The sequence below is a fragment of the Podarcis muralis genome, chromosome 15, assembly GCF_964188315.1.
Source record: "Podarcis muralis chromosome 15, rPodMur119.hap1.1, whole genome shotgun sequence".
In the NCBI taxonomy this organism is placed as follows: domain Eukaryota; kingdom Metazoa; phylum Chordata; class Lepidosauria; order Squamata; family Lacertidae; genus Podarcis; species Podarcis muralis.
Genome location: NC_135669.1, coordinates 42,133,360 through 42,152,748, shown reverse-complemented (window position 1 = coordinate 42,152,748; position 19,389 = coordinate 42,133,360). Strand labels below are relative to the sequence as shown.

The 19,389-nt window shown below is 46.3% G+C and overlaps 1 protein-coding gene across 2 annotated transcripts in view; it reads left to right on the top strand.

The window, feature by feature from the left end:
• The first annotated feature begins 2,430 nt into the window (after window positions 1–2,430).
• ULK2 (unc-51 like autophagy activating kinase 2) overlaps window positions 2,431–19,389 on the top strand; it is a 66,458-nt gene continuing 49,499 nt past the window's right edge. Inside the window, exons 1-3 of one of the 2 annotated variants that reach the window (XM_028708944.2) lie at window positions 2,431–3,917; window positions 6,931–7,023; window positions 10,326–10,367. In XM_028708944.2, the coding sequence (XP_028564777.2) occupies window positions 3,828–3,917; window positions 6,931–7,023; window positions 10,326–10,367 (225 nt within the window). In that variant the 5' untranslated portion in view covers window positions 2,431–3,827. Of the gene's footprint in view, window positions 3,918–4,188; window positions 4,208–6,930; window positions 7,024–10,325; window positions 10,368–19,389 lie in introns of those variants that run through there. The other variant, XM_077919519.1, reaches the window with a different exon arrangement.

Genomic DNA, 19,389 nt, shown 5'->3' with positions numbered 1-19,389 from the left:
AACTCTGTGTACAGGGCCAGGTGTAGGTTTGATGAGGCCCTAAGCTACTGAAGGTAATGGGGCCCTTTATATGTCCAGCTGTCTTTGTCAACAACAAATTGTCGCTGTTTTTTGTGTTGAATATATGCTATATATATGGTAATTTATGGACCTAATAGCAGTGGCGTAGCGTGGGTTGTCAGCACCCGGGACAAGGCAAGTAATTTGCACCCCCTAATCCGTGGATTTTAGCAGGGGCAGAGAGCTGCGAGTGCGAGCGCGCGCCCCCCAGATGTTGCGGCCGGCTCCCCCTGCACCCCCCACGCTACGCCACTGCCTAATAGGTATCTAAAGCCATTTGCACATAACAAAATGTATTTTATAAAAGTGATACTTTAGGGAACAGTCTAGCAAGCGGAGCCCATTACTTACACCATAGGAGCCTACACAACACAAATACTCTGTTGCTGTATGTAGGTTTTGTTTTATTTTTTTAATCTTATATTTTGGAAATGTGCATCCAGTTTTTTTTCCCTTTAAATTTTTTTGGGGGCCCCAAGAGAGGGGGAGCCCTAAGCTATAGCTTGTTTAGCTTACACGTAAGTCCGGCACTGTCTGTGAATTTAAAAGATGTGGAGGAGCGAATGGAACAAATTCTGAAAAGAAGCAGGAGACATATGTGTGTGTGAAATAATTTATACAAGCGCTTAGAGCATGGGGGGGGAGGTGAAGGGCTTCATGTGACCCATTTGCGTTGCCTTGATGGACGGAAGCACTTGATTGACGCTCAGCAACTCCCAAGGCCTGTTTACGAGGACTTGAGCGCATGTGATACCGTTAGAAGGTCATGCGCTTTTCAGGGCAGGCCTGTGAAAAATGGATTTGTGGTTTGTGCGTTTGAATCTTCTACTTCCCTCCCCACCGAAACTTTGCTTTGAATACATCCTCCTTTTGGAGAAGAACGGGAAATCTACCCGACTCGTAACACTCCCCTTCCCAACCATATTGTCTCACTGGCAGATTTGCGCACCGAAGCAAATTTTCTTTTGCATGTCAGCTCGCGGGCCTCATCCGGCCGCATGCCTCAAATGTGCCCCCAAGTGGGGTGTGCGCTGGTACCAAAGCGGTTGGGATGTTGCGTCCAGCTGTAGGGGGATGCTGTCAGTGTCGTGCCTTATTGGGGAGGTGTGGGTGTTTGCACATTTTGTAGAATCTGTTCGAGTTAGAAGGGAACCCCAAGGCTCATCTAGTCTAACCCCCTGCCATGAAGGAATCGCAGTTGAAGAAATCTTGACAGATGGTCACCCAACCTCTGTTTAAAAACCTCCAATGAAATGAGGATTCACCGCCTCGGAAGGTGGTGGACTCTCCTTCATTGGAGGTTTGGAGTAGCATTGTTTAGTTTATATTTTATTTTATTTTATTTTATTTATTTACTTATATATTTAATTGCACACATATATTCCACCTCCTCCAAAAGCTCAGGGCAGTGAATGTCTCCCCCCTCCTCAACCGCCCAGGTAATCCTCACAACAACCCTGTGAGGTAGGCTAGGCTGAGAATGACTGGCCCAAGGTTGCCCAGTGAGCTTCTTGTCTGAGTGGGAATTTGAACCCTGGTCTCCCTACTAGGCAGTGCTGCATTGCCTTTTGCCAATAATGTTGAGGTAAGATGGCAACCCTTGGTTGAGGATCGCCAACTGATCAGAAAAAAACATATATACCAGGCCTGCTCCTCTGCCTTGATCGGCAACCAAAAAGAGTACAAAGCGAAGGATCATTGCCCGCTATAACAGTTGCAGAGCAAAACTGCCGTTTGGGTGGTGAAAAACATGGCAGTCCTACAATGAGGTGAATTGCCTAGTCAGTAATAAGAAATAGGCCTCGCCTGTAATTTACACAGACGGGCACAGAGAAAAGCAAGAAACATCACACCCACCATACCTTTTATCTGACAAGATTTATATACCGCTTAATCAGCAGCAACAAAATCCTCTATTTGCAGTTTAACCTGCTGTTGGGCAGAGGAACGGGGGCTGGTGTGAAAAGTTGGCAACCAACCATCAGTGTGGCCTCCTAGCTTGAAAGGCTACTCAATGCCTGGCCAGAGAAAACTTGTGGCTTTATGTGTATGGTGAGCATGTGTATGTGAATTAATTTTATTTAGTTTGTGTTTGTGCCATATATATATATATATATATATATATGGGCTTATCTTGGCCAAAAACAAAATGGCGCCCAAGGCCATTATTTCCCGCCCTCTCGCAACTTTCCCTCACAGACGTCGCCGTCAAACCCCGCCCCCCGCCCGCCTATTCCTTCCCCCGCGCGCGGGGACTCTTTTCCCTCTTCCTCTGATTTCCCCTCCGCCCTCTTCTCAATCCCGGCGGAGGGAGACAGGAAGCCTTGCGCCTGCGCGATACGTCCTATAAGAAGCGCTGCACCGCGCGGAGGCTTCGGCAGTCGTAGCCGGACGCCGGCGGGGCAGGGAGGACTACCGGCGGCGGAAGACGCGAGTGGGGCGGCGGGCAGCGGCCTGAGGAGAAGACAGGATTTCTCTCTTCCCCTCCCTTTCTCCCTTTCACCCCCCACCCGGAAATATCTGTGGCCCAGGACTAGAAAGAGACCGACCCCTTTATTTCGACCCGTTTTAGGGTCTGTTGCCTTGACTTTTATTTTTGTGGGGGTGGGAAAGAGGTTTAGGGAGCCCTTCAGGCCGGTAATGAGGTGTGGGGGGCACAATGTAAGAAGGCCGTGATGAGGGACCCCTGAGGGGGGGCCTGAGGCCCCTGCCCCAATTCCCCATTCCCAATTTACAGGCCTTCTGTATTTATCCGTCGCCCCCCCCCATTAAAAAGGGTTGGTATGCTTTCCACCATCCCCCCTTAAAAGGTTTTTTTTTATATATTAAAAAAACAGCAGAATCCACCTTTCTCCCTATCACCACTCAGGGATATGCCTCTTCCCCTTTTCCTTTTTTAATTAAAGAAATAGGTATCTTAATTGCTCACCTCCCCATTTTTGAGGGGTCTCTCTGTGTATTCTATATAATTTATCCCAGGATACAATTAATTCTTCCCAACCTCATTTAGATTGTCACTGCCCTTTTAAAATCCCTTTATTATGTAGAACCCCATTTGGGCACGTTATTAAATTGTTGTCCCCTTTCTTTTCAAGGGTCTTTGATTTTGTTTCTCCCACCACCTTTTTAGGCTTTATTGCTCCCCCCCCCCCTTGTAAAAGCTTAGATAAGCCCTCTACTCTTCATATTTAAACAAACCATTAAAGGTGCTAACAACCCCTTTTATTTCTGAAGCCTTAAAACTCACCTGTGCCACCTTTGCCCAGCGACCTGTGCTTGCACGTCTCTGGCTTTTATTATTACACTAGTAATAATAATAATTTATATCGGGCCCAAAGGAACCTAAATGCTCACTCTTCCCTTCCGTGGTCCCTCTTGCCTCTTCTCCCCTTCAGAGGAGGATTAATCTCCCCGTCCTCCTTTCCTCCTTCCTTTCCCCCATGCCAGAAAACGCTCATCGCCTTTGGGACGCCGGAGCAGCCAGCCAGTATCCCCCGACCCCCTTCGCCTGGGGACCCCCGGCCTGTGCCTGCCCAAGCAACATGCCCACAGCTGCCTCCCGTCCTTGGGGGCGGGCAGGAGGAAGGGAGACGGGCAGACCCACCCTAGTCAACCTGCTTGGTGCCTCATCTTCCTCCCCTCCACAGCCTGGGTTGCTGATGTGAGCTTAATATTTTTTAAAAGCCTTTTCTGTGGCGGTCCCTTCTCCCCAGCTGGTCTCCCTTTATCCTCCCTGCCCGTTGGGCTTCATGCCCCCTTGAAGGAGGATGGAGGTGGTGGGAGACTTTGAATATAGCAAGAAGGACCTCATAGGACATGGAGCGTTCGCTGTGGTCTTTAAAGGTCGCCACCGCAAGGTAAATCCAGCAGGGTAGGGTGGCGGACTCCTCTCCCCCTCCCTTCCCTTTCCCTCTTAGCCCATCTCTTGGCTGGTTATACAACCATCTCCTTCCCTTCCTCTGTGTGTGTGTTTGTGTGTGCATGACTGGTCGAGGAGGAGGTGATATTTGGAATAAGTCAAGGGGTCAGTCCGCAGGAAGCTCTGCTTCAGCATCTCCCCTTTTCTCTGCCTTTTGATCTGTTTTGTTTCTCCTATGGCCATCCTTGTTGTTGACATCAGCCAGCCTGTTCTGGAGAGTCAGCTGAGGTCAGGTGTTTTCTAAAGCAGCGCTTTTTCCGGGGGTGGGGGGCGTGGAATGTGGATGTGGCTCCTCCGCCTTTTTATTCTAAAGTTCACGCCTGTTTGTTTTTATTTCAAAGCAGAGCAGAGATGGTGGTGGTGGTGTCAACCTGTTATTATGGGCTCCTCCTGCCCCTTTTCTCGCTTGTTTAATTGCAATTGCATAGAAAGGTTTCAGCAAGGTAAACTGTATAAAAATTCAGGGTGGAATGCCTCTTTCCTTTCTCCGCCCCCCCCTTACTTGTAAATCTCTCAAAGTGCAGGAGCAGCAGAGACCAGTCTTATTCCCTCCCCCATCCAGTAACTGCAGAGCTAATGGGAAACTGTCTCTCTTCAGATTGGTAAAGATTTCTTAAATGTCACCAGTCCCAGCCTCGCTGCCCTTTATAATGGGAAGCTTTGCTGGCCATCAGCCCTCCCCCCCCCTTTACTTTATTCTCAGATAAACCTGCCCCATTTCTGCTGCCACTGTGTCATGTCTAGTTGTGACCTCAGGACCTCAATAACCCCTTTTACATAAGCCCAGTAACTTGATCTAAAGCTTATAATTTCCCCCCCTTTGCTACAAGCTTATCTATCTTTGGACCTTTGGCAAGTTGATGTTTCCCTTGCTTCTGTTATGTAAAAAGAGCACATTTATTACCTACCTTGTCCTACCAATAAGAGGGGCATTTTCAGCAGGGGCATCTCAGCTATGGAATACTGTAGTCTCTGTCCAGAGGGGTTCACCTGCTGCCTTCCCTGTGATTTTTCAGAGCATGTGGAGGCATTTTAATTCACACAAGCTTTTCAGTTGGGTTCTAAATCTGGACTTTTTTGGTGTCTCTTCTGGAAAAAAATGTTTCTTCTATAACTTTTGTTTTTGTTGATTTTAATTCAGATACAGTGTATGTTCAGTATTGTTGTCTTAAGTAGGAATATTTATTAATAGGTGGCTGCATAATTCAAGAAATAACACTAACAAATGAGAGCAAGAGGGTTCCTTGTTGCCCATCCTTTCCCACCTTTTGTCACCTTTCTCCCATTGAAAAGGAGGTGGTGGTAAGCTCCTTAGGTCAGGAGCTCACATGTTTTGCAAAGTACTATGTAGATAAAAAAGAAAGCAACAATTTTGCAGGGCAAAAATGCCTTCTAGGCAGTTGTCAGTAATTTGAAGGTACTTTCAAATTAACTTTACTCAAACTTAACACCTCCCCACAAAGCATGCAACTGTGATCTTTCTTGCCTTCTTAAGTGGTCTGTTTTTCCTATTTGGCACCTCCCAGAACAGTTTGTGACTCAAAAGATGACAGCATTGACTGACTGAAACACAACAAAAAGCTGTTGCATAACTCAAATGCAAAGTTTATAAGGGGGTGGGGAGATTTGAAAATTGAGTCAGGCACTTGTGTTGTGAGATGATCATTTTACATTTGGGATTACCCTCAATCTTTTCGATATCTTTAGTCTATTGGAAACAGATTTCCACTCCTCTGTAATAAAGTATATGAAGAGCCTTGCAATTTGTAGTCATTTGTGATTCAGGAATATTCAATTTGCTTGTGTAGTGGCTGCTTTTGCACATGACACTAAGCCGTGTCTACCCTAGAGGTGGTTTGTTCAGACTGGTGAAACCACCCTAGCAGACTAACCATGTTTTGTTTTCATGTGAAGCTATGCCCTGGCATGTTTCAACCATGGCTTGGCATTATGTCCACATTCAACAGTCTTGCTTAACCAGGGTTTCTTAGGCCACTTCAGATGCTTTTCAAGCTTACAGAGGCACAATGCAAGAGCAGCTGGAAAAAAACAAACCCAAACTTTGGAGAAACAAACCACTGCTTGTTTGCTTGTCTGTGAGAGGGCTTGTGGTTTGTTGGAAAACAGCAGCAACCAAGATATGGCACAGCAGTTAAATGCAAATACAACCATTGGAGGTGGAAGCTGACAAAAGGGAATGGGAATCATTGAATTAGTGTAATAATAGGCAGCCACAGGCCCTGTTTTAATCAGGAGTAGGAGGGGCAGTTCTCATTGCCCACTACTTCCACTCTTGGAGGCAGAATGCTTGTGAATAGCAGTTGCTGGGAAACAAAGGAGGGGTGAGTGCTGTTGTGAATTCTTGCTTGTGGACTTCCCATATGCGTCTGTTTAATCACTGTGAGAACAAGATGCTGGACTAGATGGGCCACTGGCCTGGTCCAGCAGGCTTTTATGTTGCTATGACTGGAAAATATTGATGCCCCAAATCTCAGGGGGGAAGTGGGCGGGACCAGGACCCCAGGCGGCATCCTCATCCCAAGCAGTTTCCAGCCACCTTTGCCATGTCTCTGAGATGGCAACTGTTGGTTCCAGTTCGTGTTCCAGAGGGGACTGGATTTGGCCCTGGAGCCTCCAGTTGCTGACCTGTTACTTGCAGTAAATAGGGGCTCATTACCAAGGGCCGAGGTGCCAGCCTCCTATTACCCCATCATTCTCTTTAAACTGCTTATGTTGACCACTCAGGAAAGACTGGAAACCCCAACATAGCCATTTACAGGCTAGGGCTGATGGGAGTTTGTAATCCAAAACCTCTGGACGTCATCAGGTTGAGGATGACTGGTCTAGAGAACTTTTTAAAAAGAAGCACATCTTAGGGCCATTGGGCTGCCTAACACAGAAAATCAGTATACTTGTTTGGATTTAAAACACTTTTTTGTTATTCTTTTCAGAAAACTGACTGGGAAGTGGCCATCAAAAGCATCAACAAGAAGAACTTGTCGAAATCTCAGCTCCTCCTTGGGAAAGAAATAAAAATTTTAAAGGTATGGTTTGTGATATTCTTCCAAACTTCATCCTTCCTGCAAGGTGTCCTCAGAGGGCTGGTGAGAAACGTAATCCTCATACCTAGATAGTCATACCAGTTCCAGCATTTTATGTCTTCCTGCAAAGGCCGAGATTTGGAGGGTTTTCAAATAATGCATTGGTATTCTCCATCTCCAGAAATTGACAAATCTATTAGATGACTGGTGCGGAGGGCTTGAATATTGCCAGGCCTCAGCTCTTTGATTTTTCTTTCTGTGTAAGCACAGTAAAAGCACAGATTTCAGCATTTGTGTTTATGACTTATTAAAAAGAATGAAAATTTGTAGAGATAGGTGTTGCATTTTTAGTACACAGGCAATGAAATCAGCTTCCTGAGAATTGTTTGTTTTATTAATGTCTGCTAGTTTCTAATCTTTCATAGTTTGCAAGGATACACTCAGAAGTTTGTCTGGGTGAATGGTACTTGATGCTGAAATCTCAGAAGCCCAAATGTTAGCTGAGGATGCAGGCTCTAATGCTTTATTATTCTGCTATATCCCACGACAAACAGAAGTATAATTATGCCAAATAAGCAAATATATACAAACTATCTCCCTCCTCCTCCTCCTCCTTCTTTAAGAGAATTCAGGGTTTCTTGGTGCCGAGTTCAAGTTTATTTGGGGCAAAAGACTTAGAGTTTCTCTACCAAGGGACATTGTTTTAATTGTACTGGTTTTTCTAAAGCTCCTCCCACACCGGACTTGGAATGCTGTGGGTGGCAGCTTCTGGAGGGGTGTGGAATTTTCACACTTGCTTCTGTCACTTGGCTGACCTGGCCCTTTTTAGGGTAACTGATCCAAAAGGAACAATGCGTGATCTGTCTTAAGGGGATTGCGAAGTTGAGATGTTGGGGAGAGAGAGAGGTTATTCAGCAGCACAGAGGCCCAACCTCTTACTTACTGGGGTACTTTACAATGGTACCTCGGGTTACATACGCTTCAGGTTACATACGCTTCAGGTTACAGACTCCGCTGACCCAGAAATATTACCTCGGGTTAAGAACTTTGCTTCAGGATGAGAACAGAAATCGTGCTCCGGCGGCGCAGCAGCAGCGGGAGGCCCCATTAGCTAAAGTGGTGCTTCAGGTTAAGAACAGTTTCAGGTTAAGAACGGACCTCTGGAACGAATTAAGTACGTAACCAGAGGTACCACTGTATTTGATCCCCAAATCAGAACTTGGCACATGGAAGGTTGCTTAATAGCGGGTCAGACCGTTGTTCCATTTAGCTCTGTATTGTCTGCTGTCCAGGGCCTTGCCCATTACCTCCTTCACCTGAACTCTTTTCACTTGGGATTTCAGGATTAAACCTGGGGTCTCCTGCCTGCAGAGCAGGTGCTCTACCAGTTAGCAGTAGCCCCTCAGCAGAAGTTATGCCCACTCCACCATTAGGGTCTTGTGCTGTTGCTTCCCCTCTTAACTTGATACCCCTCCCCAAAGTCACACAATTTCCAGTGCAGTGAAATTTGGGACTGTTGCTGGTGCCAGACATCACCTGCAGGATTCTTTTTCTTGTACCTAGCACTCTCCTTTTTTTAACACACACGTTTCTATCACACAGGTTTTTCTTTTCACATTCAGCAATACTGCGACCTCTTGGAAATCTTTTGAGTGACCTAACTCATCCTTCTCCCAGCACGATGCCCTTCCAGATGTTTTAGACTACACTTCCTGTCAGCCCCGATTGGAGTTGTAGTTCCAAACATCTGGAGGGTTTGGTGTTGAGGGAAGACTGAGCTAGCTAATTAGATCATTTCACATATGTTACCTTGTGTGCTCTCTTGACACCCCTCTTAGACACTACCAGGAATTCAAACATTTCAGCTATTCTGAGCATGTTGTCAAGCAACTCATAACTTGATTACCCCTTCTTTGATAAACAAGAGCAGTTCCTGGGCTATGGAGGACAGCACCTTTTTAATGAAGTGCAGCAGAGTTCTCTTACCACAAATATTTTAAATAACAAATGTGTTTCTTGTTTTACAGTAAATTTGAGACGTGTTTTCCTCTAAAATGTCCCCACGTGGTCAGGAATGATTCTCTCTCGACCCCTTGATACATACTGGGCATCCCTGGACTAACAACTCACATCATCCCTATCTAGCAGGACCAGTGGTCAGGGATGATGGGAATTGCAGTCCAAAAACAGCTGGAGACCCAAGTTTGGGAAGCACTGGTCTACACCAACTAGCAGCGACTCTCCAAGGTTTCAGGCAGGGAATATTCCCAGCCTACCTGGAGATGTTGGTAATTGAACCTGAGATTCTTTGCATGTTAATTATGTGATTATTGTGCTCCCCCGAAAATGAAAACGCAGGATTCCAGTTCTTGTGGTTTTAAATTAAGAGCTGCTTTTAGAAGGAACATAGGAATTAGACTTTTGCTGACTCTTGGCCCACATAGCTCAGGATTGCTTATTGTGATAGGAAGCTGCTCCAGGATCTCTGACAGGAAGTCTTTCCCAGTCTTACCTGGAGATGCTGAGTTATGGACTAGGCCCCCAATTGCACTCCAGAATAGGTAGGACTATTGTTTACAAGCCAGCCCACGTGCTCTGCCCCATCATGCAATGCAGGTGCTCCAGAGCTGAACTGCAGCCCTTACCCACTGCAGAGGCAGCAGTGGCAGGCAGAACCTTCCCTGCCCAGTTGCTGTGGTTAGTGTTAACCACAACAAGTAGACACACACCAGTCATTAGAATAAAAAGAAAACGTTTAAAATGACCACACCTCGTTCACCTTGAACCATAACTGCAGCTGCCTAATCTTAGAACCAACTAAACAGCACTTTTAAAAAGGGGGAGGAAATCGCAGAGAGACAACAGCAGCTGAAAAAACAGTAGATAAAAAGTGGCTGGTAAAAAAAGGTGGCGATTATGAGAGCCAACCTTGGCTCCAGAATGGAGAGATGCTATCCGCTCACTAGGCAGGAGGAGCAAAAGTGCACATGGGACAGTAAACCATTAACTGGGACTTCCCAGGAGGAGCGAACACAGCCAGTCTGTTTGTCTTTCCCCTGTTACAGATTCAATACACAACAAATGTACAGCATAAGATAACAGGGAGGCAGGTTACATTTCTTCACCCCTGTCACAACTTGCCAGGAGAGGTCACATTTCTTTTATAGGTTTTTTTTTGGGGGGGGGGGGTTGCTTGTACATTTCTTCCACATCACGATGCTATTTTACTGGCCTTCACATCACTTGTGATGCTGCCCTAACTGAACACGGATGATCTCTTCAAGTGCTTCTCTTCTTTTTTCTAGGAACTTCAGCATGAGAACATTGTAGCTCTCTATGATGTCCAGGTGAGTTTGTTCTCCAGCCTGTTGGACCTGGCTGTATTTTTTTATGATAATAATTGTGCACGTAACAACTTCCCAAGGAGTTACTGTGTTTGGCTTCCTGAAGGAAACACAACACAACAGGGGGTCTTTTTGGTACCTTCTAAAGACTGATAGGTTTATTGTGGCAAAGATGAGGAGTCTCAGTCCCCTTTCTCTGATTTTCGAGACTGTCCAGACCCCACTCCTCAGTGGCCCTGTCCTTGACTCCCCTTGATTGCCTTTGCCTGGAATGTGTCCTTGAGTTGTGAAAATGCCTCTGAGTTTTATGGGGCTGAAATGCAGGCTACAATATGAAAGTAACAGTCACACCTGTCCACTTCTGCCTCTGGCCCCGCCTACAACTCGCTTGCGGCCCCATGAAGGTTCCCTTGTGTGCGAATGCGGCCCTCAGGATGAAAAAGGTTCCCTTCCCCTGCATTACAGCATCGACTTCATTTGGACAAGAAACCTGACTCTGATGTGGAAGAAAATGTCCTGCCAGTTACAGGAAAAATGCCAGCATTATTTGGTTCTGCGCGGGAAGACTATCTTAGAGATGAGCACCTTCTAAAGTGCGTCTGATCCCACAGGCTGCAGCATTCTGGGTACAGGAATGGGCTGTTTCCGATGGGGGTCACTAGGGAGCAGGAAGAGCTTCGCTTTGTTCTCGCTGGTGTCTGGACTAGGTGTTGAGCTCATTGAGCCAGCAGCTCTCCTCTTTGTTTATAACAGAAGGCTTCTGATGGATTGGAAGGATAGATGATTTATTTTTGGTTGGATCCTTTTTTCAGTGCACTCTTCGAGGCATGGATTTCAGGCCTGTCACTAGAGTTCCCTGCCCTTCCTAAGGGGCAGTTGGAGTGAATGAACATGGCTATTAAATGGTGTCCCTCATTTCTTCCCTCTCCTGTATGGCTTGCATGCCCAGAGTCTCTGTGTCTGCTTTTCAGAGTGAAAAGTACCCTGGATGCTGCATGTGTGTGTGCCTCACGTTCCCTTAAGAGGAAATGTGTGCTGCCTCCTGAGGCTTGTGATGGTCAGATGCAACTATTGTTAAGACGATATGTGTTTACTCAGAGGTTGATAGCTTCTGGTTCCTTGTGTGCTTCCTGGGCACTCTCTTGTTGGTACAGAAATGCAGAAATGATGTTCCTGTTCAAGAGGCAGGTGGAGGGAGCTTGTCCTGGAAACAGCAACATGTTCTAGGGCTCCCCTTCCTGCAACATGCCAGCTGTGGCCTTTGTGTAAAACTGAGGTGTACCTGGTTTGCTAAGCCTTTTCAGCGTCACAAAAGGAAGCGGAATGAAGCTTCTAGCTGGGCTGGTCACCCAGCTCTGCTTCAGCATCTTTACTTCACATAGGACTTTTCCATTTGCTGGTGTGCTTTTCCCATCAGCCCCAGCTGGCCTGGCCATGCTGGGGCTGATGGGAGCATGAGCACGCTGGCTGGGGCTGACGGCAGTTGTAGTCCAAAACATCTGAATAGCACCAGGTGAATGAAGGCTGCCTTAGTTATTTTTCCGTGAGTATAAGCAGGAGAAGATAACTCTGGGCTGCTTATATTGCCAGTTGTGTATGGGGTTAGCACCTGCTCCTGAAACCAAATGTAAAGAGATTGGCTGAAGCTGCATGGCATCAGAAAAAGACACTGGAGCCTCCTCAAGCTGGACTATCCCATTTTCTCTCCCCTCCTCCAAAAAAACCACTGCAGGATCCACTAGGGTCACATCTACCTCATACATTTAAAGCTCATGGCTTCCCCCAGAGAATCCTGGGAACTGTAGTTTACCCTTCACAGAGCTATAATTTCCAGCTCCCTTAACAAACACTTCCCAGGATTCTTTGAGAGAAGCCATGTGCTTTAAATGGGTAGATGTGATCTTACACCAATTGCCCTGTGGGGAGGATCCAGTCAGTAGTTCTGTTTTGATATTCTCCTGTTGCAATTTTTTTCATTATTATGACTACATATTTTGACATTGGTTGTGAGCTGCCTGAAAATCTATCCTTAAAGGTTGGGTATAAATAATGATTTAAAAGGTTCTTTTTAATTGGTTAATAAAGCTCAACTCCCGGCTTGCTTTATCCCACAAGCTGCTTAATAAGTGCCTACTCTTGCTGCAAAGAATGCTGGCCGCAGCATCTGCAAGCCTGCCCCACATCCCAGCCTTTGCATGTTCTATTCCATGCCTGACAAGTTCCTAAAGGGTCAGAAACCCAAATGGCAACCTAACTTAGCTTGATCATGTTTTCAGATCTCATGGTTTAGATTTTGATTATTTTTGAAATCTCATCATATGTTCCGGATGAACAGGTGTGTTGTTCTGGAACATTGCAAGGTTGACTGTATCACCACCTTTCCTGGTCATGAGCTGTTGGCTGGAAGAAACCCCTGGCGCTGTGGAGACACGTCATACTTCCCAGCATGCCAGGAATTGTTTCCTGAAAATGAAATGTCACACAAGGCGGACGACTGAACGACTCATAACAGCTCTGCTTGGGGGTGGGGTGAGGAGCATTGCCAACGGAAACAGACTTACCCTTTCATAAGGTGGCCAGACAACCATGGAAAAGCCAGTCCACATGTAATAGGTGGCAGTAGCAAACTTGCAGATTTTTTTCTAGCTTGGCTTCACGAGCCTCCCCATCTTTCGGCCTTCTCTCATACACATGTATCCTATTTCGCTTAAGGTTTCTTTAGCAGCTGCATCAGCTTAAAGCCAAAGCAGAAAACAAGAGTATAATATGTAGCATGTAAGTGAAATGCTTCAGTATGATGCAAAAATCAAGGAAAAAAGAACTGTTGTCTCGAATTATGCATTGAATTATGGCAGCTGGCAGCAAGTCCCTTTTCATTTGACATTCGTCTGCCTGTTCAAATTTACATTTTGTCAGGAAAGAGGTTCTGCTGCCCTAAGAGCCTAGGATCAGACAAGCCAGGTATTGTCTTCTCTGACTGGCCGCAGCTCTCCAAGGTGTTGGATAGAGAAGGGTCTTTCCTGGCAGCCTCCAGCTTGGAGGCCCTTCATACTGGACATTCAGGTATCTTCTGTGTGCCAAGCAGGTGCTCTGCTGCTGTTCTGCGGTTCCTCCCAGAATGCACCACAGTGATTCTGTACACATACATCTCCCTGCATGTAGAAAATTAGATAGGAAACTTTCCTTCTCAGCATATATTCTTCAGCTAGCATGAGTCCCAGCAAGGAATCCCCCCGCTTGTGAATGAGCATCTAGTCTCAACTAATATATGGCTCAGGCACAGGGTGTTCCTCCTCATCTCTTGTTTGTGACAATTAGGCCGTAGGACAGCAGCCTACAAGAGCCTGGAGCCTTCCAGGTGCTTTTAACAGCAGTTGCCAGTGAGAGCTCTGGGGCTGGTGAGCGACAAACCTTTTGCGAATGGCTGAAGAAGGCTGTTTCAGAAGGGAGCCTCGCATTTCTGGGAGCAGCTTCTCACATGGTGGAATTTAGCAGGTGTCATTTCTTTGAGATTTCCTTGCTATTCTTTGCTCCAGCAGTCGGTTCGACATAGGAGTGTGATAGCTGCTGAGATTTCAGTCAAGCATTTGCTTTGCTGTTTAGCACAAGTAGTCCCTTCTGATCTCACTTGTCCTCCTTGCATGGCTGGTTCTGCCCTTTCTGACTAATTCTTTGCACTCTTCAGTTTGAGAAATATATCGAAGATCTGTTTCCATCTCCCGCTTGTAACAGCTCTGCTTTTTCTTACATAAAGGTTGTTTGGGAGGCACCATCTTTTTTCCTGGGCTGAGCTGAACAGCTGCCAGCCTAGCAAAACTTGCTCATGGTACCCATGAGTCTTAATGGCAGGGCTGGACAAGGGAGGTGAGAGGGAAAGTAGCGTTTTCCTTCCAGCCTTGGACTTGATTTTGAAAAACTCCAGTTTGCTGGAGGAAAGGATATGCGAATGTCATACCTTTTTGAATGTATTTCATGCACAGTTTTGTAAGGAAACGTAATACTTGGCAGGACACTGCAGCTTGGCAGAGGGAATTGGTCTCTGTGAAATTGATGTGCGAAAAGAGCATTGCAGTCAACAAAAACAAGGCTTTGTGGTGCCAGACTTAAATGAAACGGCGCTTGTCATCAGCAGTAAGAAGTTTTTACAGCCTGCAAAGAATGATTATGACTCCATAGCTGGGCTTTGGTTAGCTTTGTCATTGTTCCCTCCCCAGGCCGTGCGCTTCCTGCATCCCCTTTGCACAGCCTTTTGGGGGGGGGGGGGGAGCCAGGGCTAAGTGGAGAGCCTCTGCTGTAGCTCCGCCCATGTTTCTCATTGCGAACCTGGGTGTGGTGGATGGAGATTTCCTTGGTGCTCCTCCCCTCTTATTACCATAGGGCTCTGCCCACACTGCATTGATTCAGGTCACTTCACCCCACAGGTTTGGTAGAGTAAACCATACCACGTGGCTGCTTGTAGATGCTGGAAACAGGCAATTGCCAGGTCCTCCTTCGCTAGGTCCCCAACGATATCTTGGAAATAATTCCTTTTCAGCAAAATGCCTGTTCTTCCTAGAGTGATCAACTTCCGCTGTCCCACACAGAATTACAGACAATGAAACAGTGATGTGTTCTGCACAGAAGAGGCAAATAGCCCCCTGCCTGGTTGCCTTGTTTTGGAAGTTTTTGTATACAGGAAGAGTCCCCATATAACCCTCAATTAACAGATTGGTTTATTCTAAAATATAATAGGAGTGGCTGATACTAGTTGACCTAGGTACACCTGGTCAGGCTAGCTAATAACATTGGACTTCACTTCGCCTACATGGTCTAGAATCTAAGAGTGCAATGTAGAAAATAAGTATTGTCATCAGAACAATAGTTGTTCGGAATAACGTAGCTTTCAGGATGCCACAGAGCAATCCTCTTCCTTTTTGAGGACATGTCATTCATTCATATTAACTTCAGGCAATCTAACACAAAAGCATGCTTCTGTTCTAAGTGCTCTTTTGACAGCTCAGTTAACTTTGTGTTTGAAAGACTGTCCCTCTTGCAAAAGCTTCAGGGGGGAAAATTGATAACCAGATAAAACTGGAGGAGGGGAGTTGAATGTTGGCCAACCCCCCCCCCCAAAAAAAACTTAATTCTCTCCCCCTCCCTCCTAAATTCTCTCTTTCTCTCCAGTGCTGATGTTGTTTTTCAGTTGACTTGACATAGGATAGATCCCACCCACGCCTTTCTATTCAAACAGCCAGCATTCATGTTTTGGGCAACTTCAGATATAAAGTGCTTTGTAGAATGAATCATACAGCCGATCTGCCTGTGGGAAAGATTTCAGTTGAGGGTCTTTTTCATTTTTTTTTATGAATGGTCCGTACCACTTACCAAGTCCTTAGTGGAAAAATTCCCTGGTGCATGCAGGATAAAGCCAGAATCCCTGGTTCCCATTATTTCTGAACTTCAGCCTGTGGCTTTTTGCTCCTTAGCAAACCACAATCACTAGCCAGCCTGAAGCCATTGTTTGTTGTTGGCTTGCTGATTGTGGGTTGCTAGGGAGCAACCATTAACGGTCTTTGGCTGGATGCAGTGGGAAGCTGAGGCTTCTTGGCTTGTGCCGGGAATGAGAACAAAGCAGAACAATAAGACCAAGCCTAGCTTAGTGTTATGTGTGAACACTGTAATTGTCAAGCAACTGGTGACCTCCAGGCCAGCACAAGCCTGCAGTATGCCCCTTAGTCCATTGACCGTCTCTTCCCCAGTCCCAGCTCTCTTTTTACCTCTTTCTAGAAAGATGGGAAGAGAACAAGTGCACAGCCTTGTTGCCTTGAAAATATTTGCTTAGTTAGGTGACTCATGAATCAAATACAAATAAATACATAAACCTTCCCTATAATACCTGTTTTGTAAAATAAGAAGAATTTAGAGAGCATCACTTGCTTGATGAGCATATTCCCCCCAGTTCTTACCTTCTGGATTCCACTTGTGGTGACAGATCCTGCTTGCTGGCTTCCCGTTGGGGCACCTGGTTGGCTGCTTTGGCAATGGAATGCTGGGCTTGGATGTACTTTTGGTGTGATCCAGCTGCCAAGCTCTTCTGATGAGAACATCAGAAGAAATTGGAAGGTCAAGTGTAGAGGTGAACCCCAAGAACATAAGAGTCTGCTGTTTGCATCTAGTCTGGCATCCTCTTCTTGTAGTGGCAAGCCAGATGTCACCCGTGGGAAACGGGCACGTGGGACCTGAGTGAAATAGCACTCCCCCCTGCTGTAAGTGGTATTCAGAAGCATACAGCCTCTGATCTTGGAGGCAAGAGCATAGCCATCCATGACCAGTAACAAACACAAGTTTGTTGTGCACAGTGGGGTTGGAGGATGCACTGAGAGATTTTACCTGCTGCTCAGTTTGGTGCCCTAGCATATTAAGCTGCTGGCTGGTGTCCTCACTGATTGATAGTAATAAATTTAGTCCCCTCCCTAAACCCCCAGAAGTTTGAAATGCTTGGAACAAAAAGGAAAGCCTGCTCCAGGTTGATGACATTCTCATGAAGTGAACTTGTGTACTTCCCTTGCAATTTTTTGTTTCACGGGCCTTGATTTGTATTAGCTGAGCTGTCTGAGCCCAGACACCTGGAAACCTGATATTTCGCTTTCAACCAAACTCCGAGGGCTTGATGCATCACTTAGCCTGGCTCAAGCAAGTACTGGTGGGGTGGGGGGAAATGCAAACAATGTTCATTTATCTGGAAATGCACCCCGGTGAATTGGTGAGCCATTAATGTCTGTGCATCGCTTGACAGTCAGAGAGCATTGCACAAAAGCAGGGCTGATAATTGCTGTTGATTTTCATGCGGTCACTCTGCATCTTGAGCAGCTGGGGGCTGCAGTTAATTGCATTTTGCAAGGAGAGCCTGTCCCTGTCTCAGGAGTGCAAGCAACTGAAGAAAACCGAAGGCAGGCTGGGGGATGGAAAGGTGGTGGAATTATTATTAAGGCTATAGATCAGTTGAATAAAGCATAATTGTCACCACATAGGTCACCACAATATAAATATAAATATAGCATATATATTGGGGGGGGACAGAAAAGCAATACTTCCCCCCCCATTTAAATCACACCCCTTCATGCATTGTAAGCTATGCAGCTGTTTAACAATGACAGAATAAAAACTTCTCCCCAGTGAGTCAGTGCATCTGGCTGGGGTTTGAGCCCTCCCAGGGATTGCTATGAGCAGGATTGGTTGGTCTAGATGACTCTTGGGGTCCCTTCCAGCTCTACAGTTCTATGGTTATATATCCACCGTACTAAGTTTTTTTGACCATGACTTGTATTTTCTTAGCTTCCAGAGCAAATTTTGTTGCTTGGATGGTAGTGAATACATCTCGTGCCTACAAGCAGTGTACATCTTTGGTCCAGGAAGGGGACAGGGGAATCTGTTTGGCAGGGAGTGAAGGAGACAAGTAAGGAATGTTGTTCCCGAGTTGCTAATATAAGGGGCAACTTGGCAAAATAATAGGAGACTTTCTTAGCCTCACCAGACTCACAGGCTCTTCATGAAACAATAAACGCTTCCCGGCATATGATCACCCAACAAGTATCAGGCATTACTGAACCCAGTGGGATAGGGAGTTCCATAAACTGGGTGCCTAGTTGCAATCAGTCTTTTTCTGATTTCTTGGCTAAATCGTTAGTGTACTCAGGTTTCCCAAACCTAGTAAAACAGCCCTTGTTTACAGCGGATTATGAGGCATGTCCTAAAACTTGTACTCATTTACTTTAGGACAACCAACCAACCAACCAGGCCAACTTAACCTCCTCACCCAGCACAATGAACGATGTGTGCCCTAAATTGACCTCACATCCACTTTTAGGGAAGCGTTCTATATACAGTGGTGCCCCGCAAGACGAATGCCTCGCAAGACGGAAAACCCGCTAGACGAAAGGGTTTTCCGTTTTTGAGTTGCTTCGCAAGACGAATTTCCCTATGGGCTTGCTTCTCAAGACGAAAATGTCTTGCGAGTCTTGCCATGCTTCCCCCCCTTTTTCTAAGCCGCTAATAGCCTTTTAGCAGCTCAGCCGCTAAGCCTTTAATAGACGCTAAACCGCTAATAGCGCTAAGCCGCTAATGGGGTTGCTTCGCAAAACGAAAAAACCGCTAGACGAAGAGAATCGCGGAACGGATTCTTTTCGTCTTGCGAGGCACCACTGTACCATAAATGGTTCCCTCAGGATATAATATTGGAAGGCCCCAAGATTTAGACATGGATCGGAAACCTTCAGTCCCTTATCTTTGCCACTCGATAAACAGTTCCAGCTGTCCTTAAGTACATAGGTAGTCTTATGCGGTAACCTTTGCCACTTGGAGATGTCTGCAGGCTCTGCAGATATCCCATGGAAGTATCCATTATTTGACTGGCCCATTGTCTATGCTTTGCAGGGGATAGGACTAGATGACCCTTGGGATCCCATCCATCACTACAATTCGATCTCCTCACATTGCGAATTGCCATATGCTAGGTTAGACTATTCATCCATCCCCAGTACTGTCTACTCTGACTGGCAGCAGCTCTGTGTATGTGTGTTTTTCTAGCAGAGAGGGTTTCTTCCCCATTGCTTGTTCCCTCACACTCTTTCTATTTGGAGGCTGACTGGCAGCTTCTACATGCAATGCCAAGTGTTCTACCCGCTGAGCTGCGGTCGCATTCATTCCCAGTTGAATGCGCAGCCTCCGCTGTCCCCCTGTGAAGCCCGTGTTCCGCGCAGGGATATGCCATGGCAACACATGTTTTGAGGGAGCGTTCCCATAACTGGCAGGAGTTTATGCCTTGGTCCTACATGTCAATCATCTTGGCACGTCAGCTGGAGCAGCCACAGCCGCAGTCGTTTTTTTGGCGGGCAGTTGGGAGTCTTGAAACTGTCTGTGGTTGGCAGCCAGCTTGGTAGGAAAAACTGACGATGTGCATCGCCTTTTATCCCTGGTGAAGCAGACCAGAAGTCCCTGAGATGTTTCTCCTTTTGAGGACGGTGTGGTTTCTGCCTTTTTTGTCAAG